The sequence below is a fragment of the Pelophylax lessonae genome, assembly GCF_965119305.1.
Source record: "Pelophylax lessonae genome assembly, chromosome: 5".
NCBI lineage: Eukaryota > Metazoa > Chordata > Amphibia > Anura > Ranidae > Pelophylax > Pelophylax lessonae.
Genome location: NC_138772.1, coordinates 50480462 through 50506181, shown reverse-complemented (window position 1 = coordinate 50506181; position 25720 = coordinate 50480462). Strand labels below are relative to the sequence as shown.

The window sequence follows — 25720 nt, the reverse complement described above, 5'->3', positions numbered from 1 at the left end:
TATAGCACTGATTACTGTAGAAATGTCACTGGTAACCCCAAAAGTGTCAAAAATGTCAGTCAAGGGTCCGATCTGTCCGCCGCAATGTCGCAGTACCACAAAAAAAAAACGCAGATTGCCGCCATTACGCGTTAAAAAAAACAACAAAAATGACAAAAATATTTCCCTTTGTTAGTAAAAGCGATAACTTTTGCACAAACCAATCAAAATACGCTTTTTGCGATTTTTTTTTACCAAACATATGTAGCATAAAACAAATAGGCCGAAAATGTTAAAAATTTAGATTTTTACATTTTTTTGGGGGGGGAATTTCATATAAAAAAATTTGAAAAATATTGTTATTTTTGCAAAATTTACGCTCTTTTTTTGTTTATAGCGCATGATCAAAAAATCGCACAGGTGATCAAATACCACCAAAAGAAAGCTCTGTTTGTGGGAAAAAAAGGACGTCAAATTCATTTGGGTACAGCGTCGCACGACCGCGCAATTGTCCGTTAAAGTCACGCAGTGCCGAATCGCAAAATAGGCCCTGGTCAGGAAGGGGGTAAAATCTTCCGGGGCTTAAGTGGTTAAGCGCTTCACTATTTCTGTATGCAATTAATATTAATTTGTTTAAATTGATGTCAGCTGCTATAGAGACCTCTGAGCGCAATTTCTTTTTCCATTTTTTTTGTCCTACACTAATCTTTCCCTATGCTGCCTGTCAGCAGCCATCCCTATGCTTTCCCCATCACAGATAGGATGCATGGTATGACAGCATGTTCTCATTGTGGCTTCTGTGACCTGGCCTTTTTATAGTAAGGAGGCTGGATTACCAAAAGGCCCTCTTATTGGTCCTTTGAAGACATCTAACCTAAGTTCAAAGGCTTGGCAGCGTATTGTAGTTAGAATGAATTTGAACAGGCGAATTTCTGCATTAATTTGTCACGACCAGGAACCTTGCACACACACGTTCCTCCTCAAACACATGGTAGTGGTGAACCTGAACCGCCTACCCATCAGTGATTCATCATTTCAGTATCAGCCCAAACTTTAATATCAATTTTAATGAAATGACCCTTTACTCCATGGCTAGAATTATTGTGTAAGAATTCTGAAATTAAATCATTATTACGGTTTTTCCTTAATGTTTCAACCTGTGACAAGTATGCTTTAAAAGATAAAGCGTAAAAGGCTTCTTCTACAAACCTTTAATAATATAAGACAGGAGGTGTACAGAACTTCTAGGAAATGCCAAAGGTAGAAAACTTGGAAATGTCAATTTAATTACATCATTCCAAGTGCCAAGTCCTTTCCTCCGAGCTCTCAGTTTATTAGGGATGCTTGGAAAGATAAGAAGAACACATGCAATATTTACTGTGATTTCATAGGAAAGGGGCATTGTCTTTGTGTATTTTATTCACTTTGTGTCTCTAAAGAAGGTAGGACAGTGCTAGCGAAAAGCAGAGCATTTTAATTGAAAGGAAAAAAATCTGATCTACTGGGTGAATCAATCTTACTCGCTGAATTTACTGATAAAGTGGTAAAGTTTGGACCCCTCGATGGGCCACCCCCCAGCCCGGCTCCAATCCGTCACTCATTAACCTTCAATCATCAAATAAATCCAATCCATTGAAGATGTTTGTGCTATTGAGTGACAAGGGGTGCAAAGGATCATGGGGTGAGATTCCCTGAATCTTTCGAGGTTCTAACTTTAAATATTTCATAACTGCTGGAAGATTCCCAGAAATGTCTGCAGTGGTAAATCATCTATTTAAAAAGTGTTGTTTCTTTGCATGTGTTCAAGTCAAACTGGGATATTTGAGTTTATATAATAAAAGAACAATTTCATTTCAAGGAGTGGAAACTGCATTTATTTTTCTACATACTCCACTGCTACATTTATACACTTATCCCGGTGTTTAACTAATGCCTGAAAAGCTTCGGCATAGAAAGATTTGTCAGTACCCCTGAACTATCCTAGGACAGCCTGCTTCACTTGGTCATCAGTGCTGAAGTGCTGACCTCCGAGGAACTCTTTTAATGGTTCAAACTGGTTAAGACCTATCCAGTTGCCCACCTGGGCTCAGGTGTGGGTACAGAGCTGGAGACATTTGAAGAATATACTAGAACCTCTATAAGTTGTCTGCTCTGGAACCTGGTGCAGGGAATACACAGGAACCTCCGCTTTTGTAGTTATCTCCTGCCAAGTTTTTATAGGCTAAAATGCATACCTAATTCTAGGGCAGGGGTCTCCAAACTTCCTAAACAAAGGGCCAGGTTACTGGCCTTCAGACTTTAGGGGGTCAGACTGTGGCCAGTGGGAGTAGAAAATACCCCAGGGTCAGTGGGAGTAAAACAATTATTAATGATGCCCCATCATTCGTGTAAGTGAAAGGAATAGTGCCCCATCATTGGTGTCAGTGGAAGGAATAGTGCCCCATCATTGGTGTCAGTGGAAGGAATAGTGCCCCATCATTCGTGTCAGTGAAAGGAATAGTGCCCCATCATTGGTGTCAGTGGAAGGAATAGTGCCTCATCATTGGTGTCAGTGGAAGGAATAGTGCCCCATCATTGGTGTCAGTGGAAGGAATAGTGCCCCATCATTCGTGTCAGTGAAAGGAATAGTGCCCCATCATTGGTGTCAGTGGAAGGAATAGTGCCTCATCATTGGTGTCAGTGGAAGGAATAGTGCCTCATCATTGGTGTCAGTGGAAGGAATAGTGCCTCCTTATCAGTGTAAGTGGCAGGAATAGTGCCCCATCATTGGTGTCAGTGGAAGGAATAGTGCCCCATCATTGGTGTCAGTGGAAGGAATAGTGGCCCATCATTGGTGTCAGTGGAAGGAATAGTGCCCCATCATTGGTGTCAGTGGAAGGAATAGTGCCTCATCATTGGTGTCAGTGGAAGGAATAGTGCTCCATCATTGGTGTCAGTGGAAGGAATAGTGCCTCATCATTGGTGTCAGTGGAAGGAATAGTGCTCCATCATTGGTGTCAGTGGAAGGAATAGTGCCCCATCATTGGTGTCAGTGGGAGGAATAGTGCCTCATCATTGGTGTCAGTGGAAGGAATAGTGCCTCCTTATCAGTGTAAGTGGCAGGAATAGTGGCTCATCATTGGTGTCAGTGGAAGGAATAGTGCCCCATCATTGGTGTCAGTGGAAGGAATAGTGGCCCATCATTGGTATCAGTGGAAGGAATAGTGCCCCATCATTGGTGTCAGTGGAAGGAATAGTGCCTCATCGTTGGTGTCAGTGGAAGGAATAGTGCCTCCTTATCAGTGTAAGTGGCAGGAATAGTGGCTCATCATTGGTATTAGTGGAAGGAATAGTGCCCCATCATTGGTGTCAGAGGAAGAAATAGTGGCTCATCATTGGTGTCAGTGGAAGGAATAGTGCCCCATCATTGGTGTCAGTGGAAGGAATAGTGGCCCATCATTGGTATCAGTGGAAGGAATAGTGCCCCATCATTGGTGTCAGTGGAAGGAATAGTGCCTCATCGTTGGTGTCAGTGGAAGGAATAGTGCCTCCTTATCAGTGTAAGTGGCAGGAATAGTGGCTCATCATTGGTATTAGTGGAAGGAATAGTGCCCCATCATTGGTGTCAGAGGAAGAAATAGTGGCTCATCATTGGTGTCAGTGGAAGGAATAGTGCCCCATCATTGGTGTCAGTGGAAGGAATAGTGCCTCATCGTTGGTGTCAGTGGAAGGAATAGTGCCTCCTTATCAGTGAAAGTGGCAGGAATAGTGGCTCATCATTGGTGTCAGTGGAAGGAATAGTGGCCCATCATTGGTGTTACTGGGAGGAATAGTGCCTCATCATTTGTATTAGTGGAAGGAATAGTGCCCCATCATTGGTGTCAGTGGAAGGAATAGTGCCCCATCATTGATGTCAGGGGAAGGAATAGTGCCCCAACATTGATGTCAGGGCAAGGAATAGTGCCCCATCATTGGTGTCAGTGGGAAGGAATAGTGTCCCATCATTGGTGTCATTGAAAGGAATTAGACCCCACTGTTGGTGCCAGTGGAAGGAATGGTGTCTCCTTGTTAGTGTCTGGTAATAGTGCCTCATCATTGGTGTGGGGGGAATAGCATTCAATTGTTTATATCAGTGGTAGGAATAGTGCCCCATCATTGAATATCAGTGGATGAAATTATACCCTATTGTTGGTGTCGGTGGAAGGAGTAGTGCCTCATATCAGTGGAAAGAAAAGTGCCCCAAGGACAAGATAAATGCAAGCAAATGGCTGCATTCGGCCCACAGGCTGCAGTTTGGAGACCACTGCTCTAGGGTTTATTCTGAGGTTGAGCTGTTCTTTGGGATATCTTAATATACCTGAGAGCATGTTTTCCTTTAAGGGAGAATATAAACCTGCCATCCTCCCAGTTGCTTCCTCCTTCAGTTCCAAAAATGCTCCTCTCCACCCAGCTGTAGTGATGACTTCCCTATTTCAGCCAGTCAGCAGGATTGGAGTATTTCAGTGAAACCCAGAGATCTAGAACAGTGGTCCTCAACAGGGCCCACTAACAGGCCAGGTTTGCAAAATAACTGAAATACATCCCAGGTGATATAATTTGCTGCTCAGTGATTGCAGTACTCTAGTCTGCATCTCCGCAAGGTAATACTTAAAATCTGGCCTGTTAGTGGGCCCTGAGGACCGGAGTTGAGGACCACTGATCTAGAAGACCAAAATAGACATCCGAAATTTGCTGCAACTCTACAGCTTTATTGAACTTCTTATGAGAAAAGCATCACAGACAGTGTGGGGTACAGCAAAAGTTGACACATTTCATGTTACAATTAGCGCTTACTCATATGGGTAAGCGCTAAATGTTGTACCACCCTTGGCAACAAAAAGTGCACTCAAGCATTTGCAACAACTGGCAAGGGGGTTTATTTACTAAAGGCATATCCATTGTGTACTACAAGAGCACTTGGAAGGCAGTCGCTGTAGATCTGAGGGGAAGATCTGAAATGAGGGGAAGTTCTTCTAATTTCTATAATTTTTCCTTGCATGTCCCCCTCAGATTTACAACAACTGCACTTCCAAGTCCACTTGTAGTACACAGTGGAATTACCTTTAGTAACTAAACCCCATTGAGTCTCTCACATTGTTGTGGAGAAACTGTGGCCCACTTTTCTTTGCAGAATTGTTTTAATACTGCCACATTGGAGGGTTTTCCAGCATGACCGGTCTGTTTAACATCATGCCACAGTACCTCAATCAGATTTAAGTCTGTACTTTGACCGGCTCCAAAACCTTAATTTTGTTTTTTTGAGCCATTCAGAGCTGGACTTGCTGGTGTTAGACCACCATGTCTAACTGTTGTTCTTTTTATGAAATGCTGTGTTAGTTTTATGTAATGGGACGCACACCTTCCAAAAAGTTCAACTTTTGTCTCATCAGTCTTTTTATTTGCCCCATAGTCCTGGGTATAATAATTATGTTTTTTTGGCATATATGAGACCAGCCTTTGTGTTATTTTTGGTCAGCAGTAGCTTTGGTCTTAGAACTCTCCTATGGAGGTCAATTTTGCCCATTCTCTTTCTTATTGTTAAAATACGAAAACTGGCCTTAACTGAGACAAGTGACAAACATCTAATGATAGGTAAAAGCAAAGAGCTCTTTCAAGACCTTCACAACCCTATTGTTGCAAACAATACTGATGGCATTGATTACAGAAGGATTTCTAAACTTGTGAATGTTCCAGTGAGCACTGTTGGGCCCATAATCCAGAAGTGGAAAGAACATAATTTCACCATAAGCCAGCCTCGACCAGGTGCTCCTCACTTGGTTTCTGACAGAGGAGTGGAAAAAATTATCAGAAAATTTGCCCAAGAGCCAAGGACCACTTGTAGAGAGCTTTGAAAAGACCTGGAAAGAGCAGTTACAATTGTACAATTGTTTCAAAGAAAACAATAAGTAATGCACTGAACCGCCATGGCCTGTATGCACCCTGCAAGACTCCATTGCTGAAGAAAAAGCATGTTGAAGCTTGTTTAAAGTTTGCTGCGCAACATTTAGACAAGCCTGTGAAATACTGGGAGAATATAGTCTGGTCAGATGAGACAAAAAATGAACTCTTTGGATGCCATAATACACATCATGTTATGAGGTCGAATGGCACTGCACATCACCGCAAACACACCATACCAACAGTGAAGTTTGGAGGTGGGAACATCATGGCATGGGCGGGGCTGTTTTTCAGCCTATGGTACTGGCAAACTTCATGTCATTGAAGGAAGGATGAATGGAAAAATGTACCAAGTCATTCTTGATAAAAATCTGCTGCCATCTACCAGGATGATAAAAATGAAACCATAGTGGATATTTCAGCAAGACAATGATCCCAAGCACAAAGTCAAGGGAACCCTCAACTGGTTTCAAAGAAATAAAATAAAAATTGCTAGAAGCCAATATCCCGGACTTGAATCCAATAGAAAATCTATGGAAAGAACTAACGATCAAAGTTCATAGAAGATGCACACGGATCATTCAAGATTTGAAGTGAAAGAATGGGCCAAAATCATACCTGAGCAATGCATGCAACTATTTTCTCCATTCAGGAGGCATCTTGAAGCTGTCATTACCAACAAGGGATTTTTGTACCAAGTAATAAATACATTTCAGTTAGCGTGTTCAATACTTTTTTTCTGTGTCATTCCATTTGATTACAAATAACTTTTAATTTCAATACCACTTTTAGAGCCCATTCACACTAGCGCGACTTGTGAGGCGACTTGTGTCACCCCAAGACGCCCCAGGTCGCTTGACATAACAAATGTTAATCAATCAGTGCCGTCTTAATTGGCACTACTGAAGTCGCTCCGACTTCAGAAAAGGGTCCTGTACTACTTTGAGGCGACTTGTGATCCGACCTGTCCCATATACTTCAATGGGAGTCGCCTCCTTCTCTTAATTGAAGCGACTTGTGATCCGACTTGTGATCCGACTTTCCATAAAAATGGTATTGAACAAGAAAAAAAGAGCATTTTTCTTATAATTTTTATTAAAACATGAATATGTCTTCTCTCCACCTGGCCGTTTTTCTTGCAGGCATTTATCGGGCATTTTTGGAGGCAGGCATTACTTTTTTTGGATTTAGTGTCTGGGGGGTCTAAAAAGTGTACCTGTGAAGTTTCATCTCTGTAGTATGTCCAGAACCCCCCACAAATATACCAATAATTCACAAGTCGCGCTGAAGTCGCGCAAAGTCGCGCCAAAAGTCGCGCTACAAGTCGCCCCTTATGAGGCGACTTTAGTGAAGGCGGCAGTGTGAACCGGCTCTTAGAAATATGTTTATCTAGAAAAATGGTGACGTGTTCAGTACTTATTTTACCCGCTGTATATACTGTATACATATATATATATATTTTTTTTTTCTTCTGTTGTATACCAGGATAGGATACTGTGCTTAAAAAAAAAATATATATAGCTGTTTAATATTTGTCGCTCCTGATCTATTAGTCATGATGTTCTTGGTGAGATGGGTAGGTGAATGGCTAAGCAAACAGTGGATAGCAGTGAAGAGATTTCTCTGCTACAGGTAATAGGATGTGACTCATGGTGCTGCTATAGAAGTTCTGCCTGTGATCCTGCAGGAATTTCCTGTCTCATAGGATCTGCCAGAGAATAGATAACAATAGAGACATAAGGCCAGGAATGTGGAGTGAAAAAGACTGGTTCCAAAAGCTTTAATTGCTCCCTAGAGAAATCTCGTATTGTTGGAAAGGACAGATTTTCTTTTTCTTCTTAAAGTGGATGTAAACCCTCACATATACCCAATGAAGTGACTGGCCTCAGGTGATACATAGAGATGTAACAAGTCATCCTACATAGGTTGTACCTGTTTATCTGCAGCCCTCTCTCCTCTCTGTTCAGAGTCCAGAATTTACACAGCAATTCTCAGCTCCAGAAGGCAGGGAGTAGGGTGATAATTTGTGAAGGGGACGGGTTCTGTTTATGACATCTGGGGTCATATATGATCATATGAGTATAGGATTGTGCTCAGTAACCTGTGTAGCAGGTGTTCTGTCAGATCAAGCAATCTATCTGACTTAATTTTTCACACATAATATTTGGCGCAAGTGTTTTTTTCTTCATTATTCTTCATTAATTTATCTGATCAGCGAATATTGCCACTTATGGTGACGCATAAACAGCTGTGTGTGAATGAAAAGCGGTTTTCTGTGCATGTGAACTGCATTCTGATGGGCCAACTTCACAGTTAATATTGCTAGCCATAAGATTTGTCCATCGTCTTTACAGTGCATAAACACTATTGGATTTTACTACTGTGGGTACGTTGCCTGCAGTAGTAAAATCTGATCAGTGTTTCTACGGAGAAATCTTATGGCTAGCAATGTTAACTGTAAAGCTGGCCCATCAGAATGCAGTTCACATGGACAGAAACCTGCTTTTCATCTACACAGCTGAGTGCAGGTCACCAAAAGTGATGACGCTGGCTAATCTGACAAATTGTATGGTCTGACACAACACTAGGCTTTTGACAGCTCTGAGCCAAGGAATTAAATCAAAGTAAACGTCCCAGGATCTGCCAACCTTCTGTGAATCGGAGTCTTCTGATTCGGATCATTTGATAAGGTTGAGTCAGATCCGGAGCTTCTGCTGACAACCAAGTGAATCAAAGAATCGATTCATGAATTGGTTAATTTTAATGAGTAGTTTGAAATTAACTGATTCACATAATAGATCCAAACTTCCCATCACTAGTGGGGATCTGATGACACATGCTGCACAGCATAGAGAAGGGAGCTGAGTGTAGTCTGAGACCTGAAATGCACTATTTATCTTTAAAAAAGCGTTTCCCAGTGCTAAACCTTTCATCTAAATTGCTGCATTTTTTTAAATTTCAAAAGCTGGTATAAAGGAATAGTTGTGGTGAAAAAAAAAAAAAAGCACTTGTGGGTTTAAAGCAGAGTTCCACCCTCAAAATGTACTTTTCACCATCCGCTTGCTTTTTTTTACCTGAAAAATAATAGGATAATTACAATTTTTTTTTTTTATTCACTTACCTTGTTTTTAAAGAAAATATACTTACCTTCCTTCCTCTTCCTCCCTCTGCGGCCGCAGCCCACGTCGTCACTTCCTGCTTGCATTGACTCCTGGGAGATGAACGTCATCGATCCCAAGAGTCAATGCGCCTGCACCGGCCCCACTCGTCACTTCTGGTGCAGGCGCGTTATTCCCCGCTGAACAGCTTTTGGGCATGCGTGAATACCTGTGATGCCGCCATCCTCCTGCGCTCTTATGCGGCGGGTCTGGACTTATGTGAGCAGTGGTCTCCCTATCGGGCCATTTTGTCTTGGGTCACTCGGCTGTGGGAGCCTTGGACTCCTTCTGAATCTCCCTCAAATTCTTGAATGGCCATTGCTTTACAATCCTCTCAAGGCTGCAGTTATTTCTGTTGCTTGTTGCGCCTTTTTCTACTACACTTTTTCCTTCCACTCAACTTTTCATGAATATGCTTGGATACAGCACTCTGTGAACAGCCAGCTTCTTTAGCAATGACCTTTTATGACTTACCCTCCTTGTGGAGAGTGTCAATGACTGTCTTCTGGACAACTATCAAGTCAGCGGTCTTCCCCATGATTGTGTAACCTACTGAACCAGACTGAGAGACATTTAAAGGCTCAGGAAACCTTTACAGGTGTTTTGAGTTAATTAGCTGATTAGAGACCATGAGTCTACAATATTGAACATTTTCACAATATTCTATTTTTCTGAGATACTGAATTTTGGGTTTTCACTAGCTGTAAGCCATAATCATCAAAGTTGAAAAAAATAAATGCTTGAAATATATCACTTTGTGTGTAATGAATCTATATAATATATGGGTTTCACTTTTTGAATTGAATTACTGAAATTAGTTAACTTTGTAATGATATTCTAATTTTATAAGATGCACCTCTATAGAGTCAATTTGATCTAAACATATGGAAGCACAAGATTGTAAAATTGTGCAAATTATATACAGATGTAATTAACGTGGACCAAGCTTCATATATACTTTTTCATGGTAAGTACAAGCATGCTATTGTAATGTGTAAGTGACGTCCAGGTATTTATTAATTGTCACAGAGATCACAGTACTTTTCTCTGCTTGAAATGTTTGTTTTAAATGTTCTTACCTGCAGATAATAGACTCTGAAATCAACCCAAACGTAGACCAGTGGGAGAAAGAAGAACAGTTTCCAGCCCATCATGTTTTCAAAATCCTCGGACGTGCTGGGATGTTGGGGGTCAGCAAACCGACCGGTAGGTACAACTTATCCCCTTAATCTTTTGTACTTACAGAGAACCTCTACTTTGCTCATATTAGGCTATACATGATACATGGGCGTCTGCAGAACTTTTTTTAGGGGAGGGGCATCATTTTAAGGTCACCCATGCTTTGCCCCTTTTTAACAATGTCATGAAGGGGAGGGGCTAAGTCATTATACTTATTTTGAGTATTTATTAAAAAAATAAATAAATTGATCCTGTTCCCTTAAAGCATGGTTTACCGCACAGTGCTTGTGCTGTGTAATTTGGCCCCCCCGTATTACCTAAAATACCTGGCTAATCCTGCCTTGCTATATCCTCCCCTCTGTAAACTGACCACGGCATACCATGGCTGCTGAGCCCCGACACTGTGGTCAGTCTATGTGCCTCCTTCATCTGCAGCCCTCCTGTCCTTTCTCCCCCCTCCCTCCCTGCCTGTCTGCTCCTGTCTCAGTGCCTCCCCCCCTCCTGCTGCTGTAGTTTCATTTAAAGTTTTATATCCTGTCTACACTCTGTTTAATAATCCTGTGTGGCCGTGTCTGTGTTTTATAAAATAAGCCATTCTTTACAAGGTTTCAGAGTGCCAATCGCCGCTCACGTGACCCACCACCTCTCCCCTCCTCTCCCCCTCCCTCCACTTATCCTCCCGACTGGCGGCAGAGAGGAATCCTCTGCCCCACCCACTGCAGGCAGCTGTCAGACGGGGAGAGGAGAGACCTGACGGGTCACGTAAGCGGTGCTCGGCGCTCTGAAAACTGGTAAGGAACGCCTTATTTTTTAAAACACATACACAGACACAGGGGCAGACAGGATTACTGAACAGACCAGACAGGATAGTATAAAGTGGCTTAACAACCACTTTAAAAGGGGACGTTGAGATTCTGGGGGGGGCATTTGCCCCCCCTTGCCCCTAGCTGCGGACACCCATGGAGTGATATGTTCACCTTACTATTAGCCAGTACTTCCCTTCCCCATGCTTTCACTCCAACCCAGTGTGCTGCCAGAGAGCTTGAGAAGAAGTTTCCACTACATCTGAGTTTGAGTGAACAGGTGTCAGCCGTTTCAGGCTAGTTGGCCAGTATCAGTGCAGTTTATGGAAAACCATGGCCTGTGGAATAGAGCTTGGGGACCAATGAGAAAATACAACCAAACAGGTTATGGTGGGTAGTTATGCAGAGCCTTCCTACAACAGAGGGTATTTATATGCCTTATTTCATCACAGATCCGAAAACTAGGGGGTTTATTTCTGATTACAGGATAGTGGATGGAGCCATGCAGATCATTGCTTTATGCCTCTTTGGCCAACTATACTGAATCATTTGATATTATATTATATGAGCTTAAAGCAGAATGTTACCCATAGCAAATTTATTAGAAATATAGTTCTTTAGCAAGAAATATACAACCCAAATCCAAAATATTTGGGACACTGTACAAATTGTGAATAAAAACAGAATGCAATGATGTGGAACTTTCAAATTTCAATATTTTATTCAGAATACAACATAGATGACATCAAATGTTTAAACTGAGAAAATGTATCATTTTAAGGGAACAATAAGTTGATTTTAAATTTCATGGCATCAGCACACCTCAAAAAAGGTGGGACAAGGCCATGTTTACCACTGTGTGGCATCTCCTCTTCTTTTTATAAGTCTGTAAACGTCTGGGGACTGAGGGGACAAGTTGCTGAAGATTAGGAATATGAATGTTGTCCCATTCTTGTATAATACAGACTTCTAGTTGCTCAGCTGTCTTCTTTGTTGCATCTTCCTCTTAATGATTCGCCAAATGTTTTCTATGGGTGAAAGATCTGGACTGCAGGCTGGCCATTTCAGTACCCGGATCCTTCTTCTACACAGCCATGATGTTATAATTGATGCAGTATGTGGTCTGGCATTGTCATGTTGGAAAATACAAGGTCTTCCCTGAAAGAGACGACGTCTGGATGGGAGCATATGTTGTTCTAGAACTTGGATATACCTTTCAGCATTGATGGTGCCTTTCCAGATGTGTAAGCTGCCCATGCCCCACGCATGCAACCCCATACCATCAGAGATGCAGGCTTCTGAACTGAGCGCTGATAACAACTTGGGTTGTCCTTGTCCTCTTTAGTCCGGATGACATGGCATCCCAGTTTTCCAAAAAGAACTTCAAATTTTGATTCGTCTGACCACAGAACAGTTTTCCACTTTGTCACAGTCCATTTTAAATGAGCCTTGGCCCAGAGAAAACGCCTGCGCTTCTGGATCATGTTTAGATTTGGCTTCTTTTTTGGCCTATAGAGTTTTAGCCGGCAATGGCGAATGGCACGGTGGATTGTGTTCACCGACAATGTTTTCTGGAAGAATTCCTGAGCCCATGTTGTGATTTCCATTACAGTAACATTCCTGTATGTGATGCAGTGCCGTCTAAGGGCCCGAAGATCACCGCCATCCAGTATGGTTTTCCAGCCTTGACCCTTACACACAGAGATTGTTCCAGATTCTCTGAATCTTTGGATGATATTATGCACTGTAGATGATGATAACTTCAAACTCTTTGCAATTTTTCTCTGAGAAACTCCTTTCTGATATTGCTCCACTATTTTTCGCCGCAGCATTGGGGGAATTGGTGATCCTCTGCGCATCTTGAATTCTGAGAGACACTGCCACTCTGAGAGGCTCTTTTTATACCCAATCATGTTGCCAATTGACCTAATAAGTTTCAAATTGGTCCTCCAGCTGTTTCTTATATGTACATTTAACTTTTCTGGCCTCTTATTGCCACCTGTCCCAACTTTTTTGGAATGTGTAGCTCTCATGAAATCCAAAATGAGCCATTATTTGGCATGACATTTCAAAATGTCTCACTTTCAACATTTGATATGTTATCTATATTATATTGTGAATAAAATATAAGTTTGTGAGATTTGTAAATTAGTCCATTCCTTTTTTACTCACAATTTGTACAGTGTCACAACTTTTTTGGAATTTTGTTTGTACATTGCACATTAATAAGTATGCTACCAAAATGAGTGTGTGCTGTATGTTGCATCCAGCATTGCTCCTGTTTCTTTAAGCCGGAGGCTGCCAACTTGATGAAGCTCAGAGCCCCTGAACAGCAGTAAATCTTAAAATGGAACTAAAACCATCGATTTAACGGTTTCAGAAAACAGTTATATTCCTGGAATGCCGTCATTGCTAACGATCACATTTGTTTGTGTCCTCAACCAAACTGTCAAACCATCAAAAGGCTGGTGTCATAACTGATTACATGTGGAGCACCATGCAGATCAAACAGAGGCAGCTTCCTTGGCTGTAAATGATAGGAGGGTTTTATTCCGTTTTAAGGCTGTCAACAGATCAGCCTCTACAAACTCGGCAGTGCCTAAATATTGCTAAAATGGAGAGCAACTGAGCATGTGCGGAGCAGGGTGAGACACTGTATTACTGGATTTTAAGGGGCGCGCATAGTGGCGATCGGGGATGACCTGTGTCCCTCGGACATAGCCTATCCCCGATCAGGGTAAGCAATCAATGAAATTGGCTGTTTACCACGTGATCGGCTGTGTCCAATCACCGCTGGTCACAAATCAAAACATAGCCGTTAGTACTGATCCAGTTTCTTCTCCTCACACACCGATCGTGTGAGGAGGAGAGCTAGGATCAGTGAGTGAGTGACTTTCTTTTACAATTGCTACAAACATTACTGTGCAGTACATGCCCCCTCCCCCCCCCCCCAAGAAAGAGAACCTGTCACCATCTGGATCTGTCAAAATCTGTCACACAGTACCACCATCAATAATAATAAACCCTAATTTGGGTTAATTTTACCATAGATATGTAGCAGTATAAAGTTTGGCCCAAATTTATGAAGAAAAATTACTTATTGGCAAAATTTTATAATATAAACTAAAAAAAGTGTTTTTTTTTCCAAAATGTTTGCTTGAATGCGCGCGGGAGTTTCACTTTCTGGCAAGATCCGGCAAGGAGCCCTGAAGGTCCGCCGGATGCACCGAAGATGTCAGCGGCTGCATGCAGGTTTAATATCTCCTAACCCGTGCCGGTTTAGGAGATATTAATTGTACCTACAGGTAAGCCTTATTATAGGCCTTATTATAGGCTTACCTGTAGGTAAAAGTCATATAGCGGAGTATACTACCGCTTTAAAAACCACCAAAAGAAAACTCTATTTGTGTGAAAGATATTATAAAAATTTTGTTTGGGTACAGTGTATCATGACTAGTAATTGTCAATCAAAGTGTAAGAGCACTAAAAGCTGAAAAGTGGTCTGGGCAGGAAGGGGGTATAAATGCCCTGTATTGAAGTGGTTAAGGATCTGAAATTATTTCATAATACAATATAGTAGTCTTAAATTCAAACCAAATTGCCCATGTCTTTCGATTATCCCCTTATTCCTGCATGTTAGTTCTTCCATTAAACGAAAATCATCAACCCTTCATAACCCTTGTAGAATAGTTGGCATAGATCCTTTCCCCAATGAAGTGGAATCAGAGATTTAGCAGCACTTAGTAAATGTGGAGTCATAGACTTCCTATATCAACCTATTAATTCCTTTGTACAATGAAATAGGAATGCCGGTGGTTCAGGCCTAATTACTTGTACCTTGCATCAAAGAAATCAAGTCCGCCACCTCCTCTCAGAACTGTTCAATCTTAGGGCAAAGCCACCAGATATGCCCATGTGTTGCTTGATCTCCACATTCTCTCTAACACAAGGGTGAGTTTGACATAAACATAGCGTGCACTTTTACTGGAGTAATAAGTTTAAAAATGTACCTCTTCCATTCTGCAGGAAGTGGCAGACATAAAGGAAAGTTGTGTGACCTTATCTTTTTGTTTATCTGTAAATCTAATTTGCAAGTTGGATTCCCAATGATCTATATAATCTGGGTATAAAAAAGAGGAAGGGGACCCCCTAAATGGGACTGTAGCGGGTAATAACTCATATAAGTGTCAAAAAAGTTTAAATTTATTGATACAGAAATGAAAAGTATATACAATTTACAAATATATGTTCAAGTACAAAAAAAATGACTTTAAAATCTCAGAAATGGCGACTGAACAAATTTAAATTTCCTCCAGGTTCCTCCATGTTGCATTCGTCACAATTTAAATTTTAAAGTCATTTTTTTTGTACTTGAACATATATTTGTAAATTGTATATACTTTTCATTTCTTTATCAATAAGGCTCCATGCACACAAGGCGTCATAAAAACGAGCTCCAAAGCTGTTTCTTGACGCCGGGAAAAAGCAGCTGTAAAAACGTGCTTTCAGTAGCTTTTTTCATTAGCGTTATTGTACGTTTGGCCACGTAGCTTTTAGCAGCGTTTTTTCTGCCTCCATTCAAAATCAATGGTTCCCTATGGGAGCCTATTGATTTGAATGGAAGTCGCACCACATGTCGGATCAGGATGATGCGACTTGCGCTGTGAGAATCTTGAGGGGGAACTCCACGCCAAAATGGGGAAAAAAACAACGTGGGGTTCCCCCCCAGGTTCCAAACCAGGCCCTTCAGGTCTGGTATGGAATTTGAGGGTAGCCCCAAGCCGAAAAAACGGCGTGGGGTCCCCCCCAAAATCCATACCAGACCCTTATCCGAGCATGCAGCCCGGCAGGCCAGGAAAGGGGAGGGGACGAGCGAGCGGCCCCACCCCCCTGGACCATACCAGGCCACACGCCCTCAACATGGGGGGGGGGTGTGGGTGCTTTGGGGCAGGGGGGGGCTCTGCACCCCCCCACCTCAAAGCACCTTGCCCCCATGTTGATGAGGACAAGGGCCTCATCCCCACAACCCTGGCCGGTGGTTGTGGGGGTCTGCAGGGAAGGGGGCTCATCGGAATCTGGAAGCCCCCTTTAACAAGGGGGGCCCCCAGATCCCGGACCCCCTCCCTATGTGAACAGTGTACCCATTCACCCCATAAAAGGCAGTGTGTGTAAATAATGACAGGAGACGTTTTGAAAAGTTTATTAAAAATCGTCATCCGGTCTTCTCCTCTCCGCTCTTCTCCCCTCTGCTCTTCTGTCCTCAATAGGGAACCATTGATTTTGAATGGAAGAAAAATAACGTATAACGTGGCTTAACGCACGTTAAGCAACGTTATTCAGCCTTTAGCAGCGTCAGACGTTTTTACAGCTTGACGCTGCAGCTCCAGAACGCACAGTTCCTGGGTTTTTTTGGAGCTGTAAAACGCCTATGCCACTTAGAGCTCCTAAAAGCTCTATGTGTGCATGAGGCCATAGAATAACATGGATGGGCTAACAGCAGCTCCAAAAACGTCCAGTGTGCATGAGGCCTAAATTTAAACTTTTTTGACACTTATATGAGTTATTACCCGCTACAGTCCCATTTAGGGGGTCCCCTTCCTCTTTTATGCTCACTATTCAGTAGAGGGGTGAGGGTTTTTTAACTCATCATTCTCCTTTTCCTGTACCCAACCTCCATACCAATTTTCCTATATAATCTGGGTAGTATGGACTTTGCAGGGTCAATAAAGCTTTATAAAATTGAGAGATGCAATGCTGTGGCAGGTCCTTGTGTTGCATAATTGCTTCAATAGTAACTATGAATATACCGTGCCTGGCCGATGCTCCTGGAAGCTGGAAATCACTGAAGTAGACCCAGCTACTCCAGTCATCTCCACTTGCTTCCGGGGCCTGTGCCTAGCGGCTTCCCTGCTGCACTCTGAATGCAGAAGGTTATGTAGACTCACTAATAAAATTCTTAAGTCGCCCTGCTAATGTGGCTACACTCCACCAGTGCCGTTGGCCCATTAGAAAGCTAATATATTAAATAAGAGTAGGAGTAGTCATCGGTAACAAATCACTTTGAATCCCCATTTCCAAAAAAAACTAGACTCTACTTCAAAAATATACAGTGGGGAAAAAAGTTTGCCCACTTACAAAAAAAATTAAGTGTTGTTTTCCTGGATTTTTGATTGATATTCTATCTCTATCATTTAAAATACAGGCATAATAAAAATTATAGACCCTTCAGTGGGCCAAATAATTATTTTCCCCACTATAAGTAAATAGGACTATACTATATAAATAGGCACATGCCATAGTCCATATCCAATACAAGTATTCAAAAGAAACTTTATTGTATTATAAAAAAACAAAAAAGAACACACAACAACAATAAAAAAAAAAAAAGTTTGGCCAAGGGTTACCATTGTAGTACTATGCGATCCAGTTATAGTGCATTTTAAAAGTAGTGCATTCGCTACTTTTGGTGCAATCCAGTGCGATTTCAGCCCATGCAAATGAATGAGCCAAAAAAATTGCATTGCACTGAATTGCATAAGGACAAAGAACGCATTCCTGTGCAATTCCAGTGAGAACCGGAACTTAGACTGGAATTCTACTTTAATAGCCTCCCTTATGGGGCCCCCTTCCTAATCCAGGCCCCATAGCAGCTGGATGATTCCCCCCATCTATGCTAAATAGCATTGGCTAGGACACAGTCACTATTTGGCTGATAATTTTACACCTGGCTCAGCTGATTTTTAAATAGACTCTTGTTGAGCCAGGCGGTGCTTGCAGAGCCATCCAGGGGCTGAATTTCAGCAGATTCAATAGGAATCAGCTTAATGCCCCGTACACACGTGCAGATTATCTGCAGACTTACCTTTTCTATGTAGTGCAAGGGCCTGCCGGATTGCATACAAATTGAAAGTGTTTAGGTTTGACCTCATATTATATGGTTTTGGTAAGTCTGCAGACAAAAGTCTGCAGATAATCTGCACGTGTGTATGGGGCAAAAGTCTGAGCTTTCTATTTCCAGTTTGAGTTTGAAGACTGTATAAAAAAAAAAAAAAAGATTGTCGGTTTTCCATAGCAACCCTTTATTTTATTTTTTAACCCTTGCTAGTGACAGCTGGCATCTTCATTAGCTGCTGTGAACCAAAACCACTTGTCTTTATTTCACTCCTTATAAATCACCCCCAGTCTCCTTTCTCTGTGGTTTCTGGAAAACCTGTATTTCTTTAAAACAGCTGCTGCTCATACAAGAAATGGTGTGATGAGCTCTATTTGACTGATGTAACCTCATTGCCAAGCCAATTAGCCTCACAAATCCAGTTATTTTCCAGAGCACAGCTGCTGTCATCTGGGAAAATGCTGACAGGGCTAGGAGTGCATAGGATTACAGGGAAAAGAGGATTACACAGGATCGGGTTATGAGCTGAACCCAACCAGCTACCAATCACAGCTACAAGGCTTTTTTTTTTTCACGCTAGCCGTATAGCTTTAGTCTGCAAATTTTAAAGAGTTTTGTAAGGTGGATTACATTTTCATAATTTCTAGGAACAATGCTGGTCTTTTTAATGCTATTTTACCAGCCATGCAATGTAAGTTGGGGTTAGCACTCTGGCCATGCAGCACTGCTGTCCTAACCACTTAAGCCCCGGAAGATTTTACCCCCTTCCTGACCAGGAGGTATTTTGCGATTCGGCACTGCGTGACTTTAACGGACAATTGCGCGGTCGTGCGACGCTGTATCTAAACGAATTTGGCGTCCTTTTTTCCCCACAAACAGAGCTTTCTTTTGGTGGTATTTGATCACCTGTGCGATTTTTTTGATCATGCGCTATAAACAAAAAAAGAGCGTAAATTTCACAAAAATAGCAATATTTTTCACATTTTTTTATATGAAATTCCCCCCCCCCCCCAAAAAAATGTAAAAATCAAAATTTTTTAACATTTTCAGCCAATTTGTTTTATGCTACATATGTTTGGTAAAAAAAAATCGCAATTTTGATTGGTTTGCGCAAAACTTATCGCGTTTACTAACAAAGGGAAAGATTTTTGTCATTTTTGTTGTTTTTTTTAACGCGTAATGGCGGCAAACTGCGATTTTTTTTGCGGTACTGCGACATTGCTGCGGACAGATCGGACCCTTGACTGACATTTTTGACACTTTTGGGGTTACCAGTGACATTTCTACAGTAATCAGTGCTATACATATGCACTGTTACTGTAAAAATACACTGGCAGTGAAGGGGTTAACTTTTTTTGAAAGGGAGGGGCTATGTGTGTCCCTAGGGGCGTGCTTTCTACTGTGATTGGCTGTGGCTTCAGATGTATGAACAGTGATCAACGGTTCTACATAGTAGAACCGTATGATCATCCTTCATACACAGGGGAGAATGACAGGCAGCTTGTTTACACAAGCCGCCTGACTTTCTCCCTCTCCCCCGGCGATCGCAGAGTGACCGGCGGACATCGGGTCCGCCGGTCACACGCGCGGGGGGGGTGTGTGACCGCACAGGAGCGGGAGTCTGTCTGCCTTAAGTGAAACTTATTATGGGATGTATAAAGATATGTGGATTGGATGCTAAGGGGGAGGGGGGATTTTCCCACATTGTATATTTTGTACACTGTATGAGAGTGTAAAACTCTGTTCCTATTGGATGGTGAATATTATGTTCAGTCTTCAACAAGGTCCACCTGGGTGGTACCTTGTGGGTGAAAACTGTATATAAGTCTTGTTTAATAAAGTCGTTCTAGAGTTCCTTCACCCTCAATCTAGAGTCCTGTCTCTTATTGGGGGAATCTGCTGCAAGGGATTGCTATGGTCCTCCATACTCCCTTATAGAATCACTAAGCTCTTGTAAGAGCTTGTATAAGAGCTTGTTCTGCTGCACTCTCTGGGGAAAGAGAGGTTCACCCACAGGAACCTGGAGCCTTGTCGTAGGTCCACGGTGGGTAGGAGATTGTGAGACCCTAATCAAGCTGCGGCGGTTCGTGGGGTCTGAAGTGGTTACGGTGTCTGGTGGAGTGTTTGGAGCCCCTCGGGAAGCACTAGGAGCATCTGTCAACGGAGGTACCCGGTCAGGGGTGTCCTGTTCCGTTACAGATACCATCACAATAGGGATCTGAAAGGTTTACAATTTTGGGGAATAGAAAGAGTGAACAAACATTGGAGGGGTGGGAATTTTATTAGGCAACTGAGCCAAAGAGAATCATTCTGGATTTATGAGACTGTGGTACTTGTACCCTCAGGGCTTAATGTCGAATTTAATCTTAATTGTTTTATATCTGATAGATAATTTGTATTTTACATATATTTTTTCATGTATTGTTTATTATTGATGTAAGAAATTGTGTAAAAGATAGCCGCGGTGCATATGTGTTTGTTAGAGGGCCACTTATATTCCTTTTGGGTGATGATGTGGGCCCTGGGGTTTAGTTTGGCCGTTTTTAATTTTATTTTTTATTTCTTATTTTTATATTGGGTTTTTAAAGTTCTATATATGAGAGAGCGTCGCTCCTTTTTGCTGCCGCTAGAGGTTGCACTGGCCTTATTGGAGCTGTATAGGGGAATTTTTGGTAGCCTGTTGCTGCTCTCTGACATTGTGGATATTGTGATCCCCATATGTCGTCACTAGAGGTCATAATGGGCACAGCGGGCTCCGTGGTTTCCATGGTAGCCCACTGTATATATGAAAAAGAAGGGTGACTGTGTGAGTCCACGCCCCCCCCCCCCTTGACGAAGTCCTATAGGACGTAACGCGTATGGGAGGAGAAAGAGTCACAACGCTATACATCATCCGCTGCTATCCTACTCGGCCGGTATGTGTTACCGAAATTGTGACATCTCTGAAACGTTTTCTGCCAAGAGGATGTTCCTGTGAGTTTAATACAATAAATTACTTTTACTTTTACAAGCAGAGAGCACTTAGATGTTTTCTTATTTCATGTTTTACATGGGTATGAGTGGATGTCTATGAGGCCCTGCTACCCTTATCCACCTGACAGGAATCTGGAGGGATCGCTGCTGCTCACGCTGTGATTCCAATCAAGGGAAAAAGTGCTTATGACCCACTGGTAATACAGGGGTCTTTGGATGAGGTGAGGTGAGAGCAGAGCAGTGTATTGCTATGGGTGAAAGGATCTATTACCTGGAGTTTCTACTTCCTTCTTTCTGCACTGACTAGCTGGATCTGGGTGCTGGATATAAGGGACTTTTGGGCTATATTATGAACTTTTTTTGAGAAGTTTGCTCATGTTCTGTTTATGATATATTTCTTTTGTTTTTAATGATAAAACTGTACAAAACAAATTGTGATACAACCTGAAGTGGAACTATACTCGGCTCCAGCGATGCGGTGTCCTGGAGCTCCCTGCCGGCCTGCTGACATCTTCTTGTGTCTGGTTTTCGGGTACTGAGCACCGGCCACTTTAATTGGCCAGGCCGATATGACATCTCTCCTGTGCATGTACAAGGGTGGACAGACAGGTGGGTAATTTTAATGCAGAAGAGACAAAGCATGTCTTTTCTGCATTATACAGTGCCATGAAAAATAATTTATACCCCATTAAATTTTCCACATTTTGTCATGTTACAATCAAAAACGAAAATTTATTTTTTGGGGATTTTTTGTGATAGACCAACACAAAGTGGCACATAATTGTGAAGTGGAAGGAAAATGATAAATGATTTTCATAATTTTTACAAATAAATATGTGAAAAGTGTGGCGTGCATTTGTATTCAGCCCCCCGAGTCAATACTTTGTAGAACCACTTTTCGCTGCAATTAAAGCTGCAAGTCTTTTTGGGGATGTCTCTACCAGCTTTGCACATCTAGAGAGTCACAGTTTTGTCCATTCTTCTTTGCAAAATAGCTCAAGCTCTGTCAGATTGTATGAAGATGTTCTGTGAACAGCAATTTTCAAGTCTTGCCACAGATTCTCAATTGGATTTAGGTCTAGAATTTGACTGGGCCATCTAATACATGAATATGCTTTGATCTAAGCCATTCCATTGTAGCTCTGGCTGTAAGTTTAGAGCAGTGGTGGCTGGTGCCTGATAATTTGGGGGGGCGGCAAACCCCCCCCCCCCAAGCGGGACGGAAGGCTAGCCAGCCGGCCAGACAGACAGAATTCTTGCCTCCTCCGGACATGGGTCTCCTCCCTCTTCCTGGCCAATGCCCAGTAAAATTGCTTCTCTTTCCAGCCAATCAGGAAAGGGGTCTCACGACCCGCTTTCTGATTGGCTGGCAGGAGAATAAGTGTGATAATAGCGAATATTCATTCGCTATTGTCATACAACTGTGTGGGCTCTGCTCCCCAAGCCCACCCTTTTTTAAAGCCTATTAGAGCCTCTGGCTTCCCTGTCCCTCCTGAAGAAAAGCATCTCCACAACATGATGCTGCCACCACCATGTTTCACGGTGGGGATGGTGTGTTCAGGGTTATGTGCAGTGTTAGTTTTCTGCCACATATAGTGTTTTGCTTTTAGGCCAAAAAGTTCAATTTTGGTCTCATCTGACCAGAGCACCATATTCCACATGTTTGCTGTGTCCCCCACATGGCTTCATGCAAACTGCAAACTGGACTTTTTATAGCTTTCTTTCAACAATGGCTTTCTTCTTACCACTCTTCCATAAAGGCCAGATTTGTGGAGTGCAAGACTAATAGTTGTCCTGTGGACAGATTCTCCCACCTGAGCTGTGGACCTCTGCAGCTCCTCCAGAGTTACCATGGGCCTCATGGCTGCTTCTCTGATTAATGCTCTCCTTGCCCGGCCGGTCAGTTTAGGTGCATGGCCATATCTTGGTAGAACCTCTGAGGTCTTCACAGAACCTGTATTTATAGAGAGAAATTAAACACAGGAGGACTCGATTTACGAATTAGGTAACTCCTGAAGTCAATTGATTCCACTAGATTTTAGTTAGGGGTATCAGAGTAAAGGGGGCTGAATACAAATGCACGCCACACTTTTAACATATTTAGTTGTTAAAAAAAAAATTGAAACCCATTTATCATTTTCCTTCCATTTCACAAATATGTGCCACTTTGTGTTGGTCTATCACGTAAAATCCCAGTAAAATACATTTACGTTTTTGGTTGTAACATGACAAAATGTGGAAAATTTCAAGGGGTATGAATACTTTTTTCAAGGCACTGTACTGTAAACCCTGCATGTTCGCCTATTTTGCTTTTGTGCAAAAAGTTCCACTTTAAGGTAAGAATAGCCTGGTATCCATATAAAATGAGCCAAGTGCTCTACCTGCTGGCGGTATATAGAAAATATTTATGTAAAAAAAGAACATTTTTTGTCCTGAAAATATGAAATAAAAAACAAATTTAAAAGGTTAGGGAAGGGAAGGAAATCTTATCTGAACGCTGTAATTTTTCTCTAGGTAAGCTGACAATGGAGGTATTTGCATACACCTTCTTGTTCCTCTCCATAGGCAGAAACACGAGCGGTTATGTTAATCTGGGGGTCGGCAGACAATGATCAGATTAGGCCTGCATGTCTGACCTGTCTCTACTGTCTGTGGGCACTTTGGATCCCCTCCTAAAAGACATTAATTTAGGAATGTCAAAATAAAATAAGAAAATTGCTGTTCCTGTCATTATGGATTGTAGTATCCTGATTGATATATTGATTGAAAGATAAGAAAAGCCAATAGTGCTTATACCCTTTTTAAAATTGCATTTATTAAAAAAAAATCACAGGGTACTCACTCTTTACAGGTGCTTGCAGCGCACCAAACCAACACAAGCATTCAAAATCCAAAGATTTTGGACATCGTTTATGGGACAATCTTGTGTTGTGAACGCTTGTGTTGGTTTGGTGCGCTGCAAGCACCTGTAAAGAGTGAGTACCCTGTGATTTTTTTTAATAAATGCAATTTTAAAAAGGGTATAAGCACTGTTGTCTTTTCTTATCTTTCAATCAATATATCGGGATACTACAATCAGTAATGAGAGGAGCATAGAAGGAGGTTGGATAAGTTGTATATAGCCAACAGTGGGCTAAAAAGCTGGTTTGGATCACGCTTAGAGTCGGTTCACACTGGGGCGACACGACTCTGCACAACTTGGGGAGGCGACTTGTCAGTCCCGTGCACCACGACTTCTGAGCGACTTGCATGGACTTCACATAATGGAAGTCTATGCAAGTCGCTCCGAGGTCGCCCCAAAGTAGTAAAGGACCCTTTTTCTAAGTCGGAGCGACTTGCGTCGCTCCTATTAGAACGGGTCCTGTGCTAATCAATGGACCGCGACCGAGCGCGACTTGTCAGGCTGACAAGTCGCGCTAGTCTGAATGGGCTCTTAATCACAGTGATCATGTTACCCCAGGTGAGAATGTTCCTGGTGGGGGGGAGCACATCGAGGTGGCACACTATTGTTTTTTTGCACTGAGAAGGAATTGCACGGGGGATCAAGCACTCTGCGTTTCTCTTGATTTTTTCTTTATATTTTCATTGCAAGCAATCATTTGCATGGACTCGTGTTATATGGTGATTGCACATTTATGTTGGACATGACTAAAGGATTCGTCAACTAGGGTCCGACTCCTTAAGCACTAGAATAAAGATGCAGGCTGCGCGACATGGGTTTAATACGGCCACAGCAGCCAATTTATTAACCAAAGAATAAATAACATCACATTTACCATAACAATAAGTACAAAATTCAACAATGAACTTCTAAAAATGCCCAACAACAAGAGGTCTTTGGGGGTCCTTAAGGCACAATTTTAACTGTAATCATCCATGTCCTCAGCCGCGCCCCAACCGGCTCGAAGACGTTACGACCTCACACATACTTCCCATTCCCCCCCCCCCCCCAGGGAACCTAGCTTCTGGGAGAACGACCACAAACCAAATCAGGAGCGCCATACCATAGATGGGCCCCCACCTTTATGTAAAATATCAGTAATCACTGACCCCCCAAAGACCCCCTGACCCGCCAACTGCTGTGACAAAACGGGCAACATACATAATCATGTATTCATTTTTTTTTTTTTTTTAATTCTGAAAATTTATTTTTGCTTTCTTTATTTCTTTATGTATTTATTTTTTTTTTTTTATATAGAAATGCAATTAAAGTAGAAAACACCAAATTATTTCCCAACCCGTACTTCTCAGCAACCCTTAACATACAGGGCAGGTGGGAGGGAAGTTAACTCTTCTCCTGAATTCTTTGGACTGAACCCAACACCACCTATCTGCATTGCCCCTAACATTTGCTCCCAGCCCATCCAGCCTTTTCCTCCAATCAGGTAAAGGACTACTCCCTTTGCCACCCTTCTGACCTAGCTGACCCTTCCCTTACCCTGTTCCTCCTTAAGACATGATAAAGGAAAAGGAATTGACAGCACTCCAGGTTGAGTCAAAATCCAGATTTATTGACTGGACATCCAAATTATGACAATCGTGACAAGGTAGACGCGTTTCACACACTGACTGTGTCACGATTGTCATAATTTGGATGTCCAGTCAATAAATCTGGATTTTGACTCAACCTGGAGTGCTGCCAATTCCTTTTCCTTTATCAAGTTTTCACGGAGGCGAGCCGGGGCATGCACCGGTGTGAGTCATCAGGCAATTACACCACCTTGAGCAGTGAGTCCTTGTCTCTTCACCTCCTTAAGACATGCTGCCCCTCCGTCCATTTTCTCCTACGGTCCTCACTATATTTCACTATATTTTGGACA

At 42.2% G+C, this 25720-nt stretch overlaps 1 protein-coding gene across 1 annotated transcript in view; it reads left to right on the top strand.

Moving 5' to 3' along the window:
- The window catches only part of LOC309555994 (putative acyl-CoA dehydrogenase 6), a 197061-nt gene that overhangs the window by 14537 nt on the left and 156804 nt on the right, over positions 1-25720 (top strand). The window contains exon 3 of the mRNA XM_082258247.1: positions 10139-10259. Within this exon, the coding sequence (XP_082114373.1) occupies positions 10139-10259 (121 nt within the window). The remainder of the gene's footprint in view (positions 1-10138; positions 10260-25720) is intronic.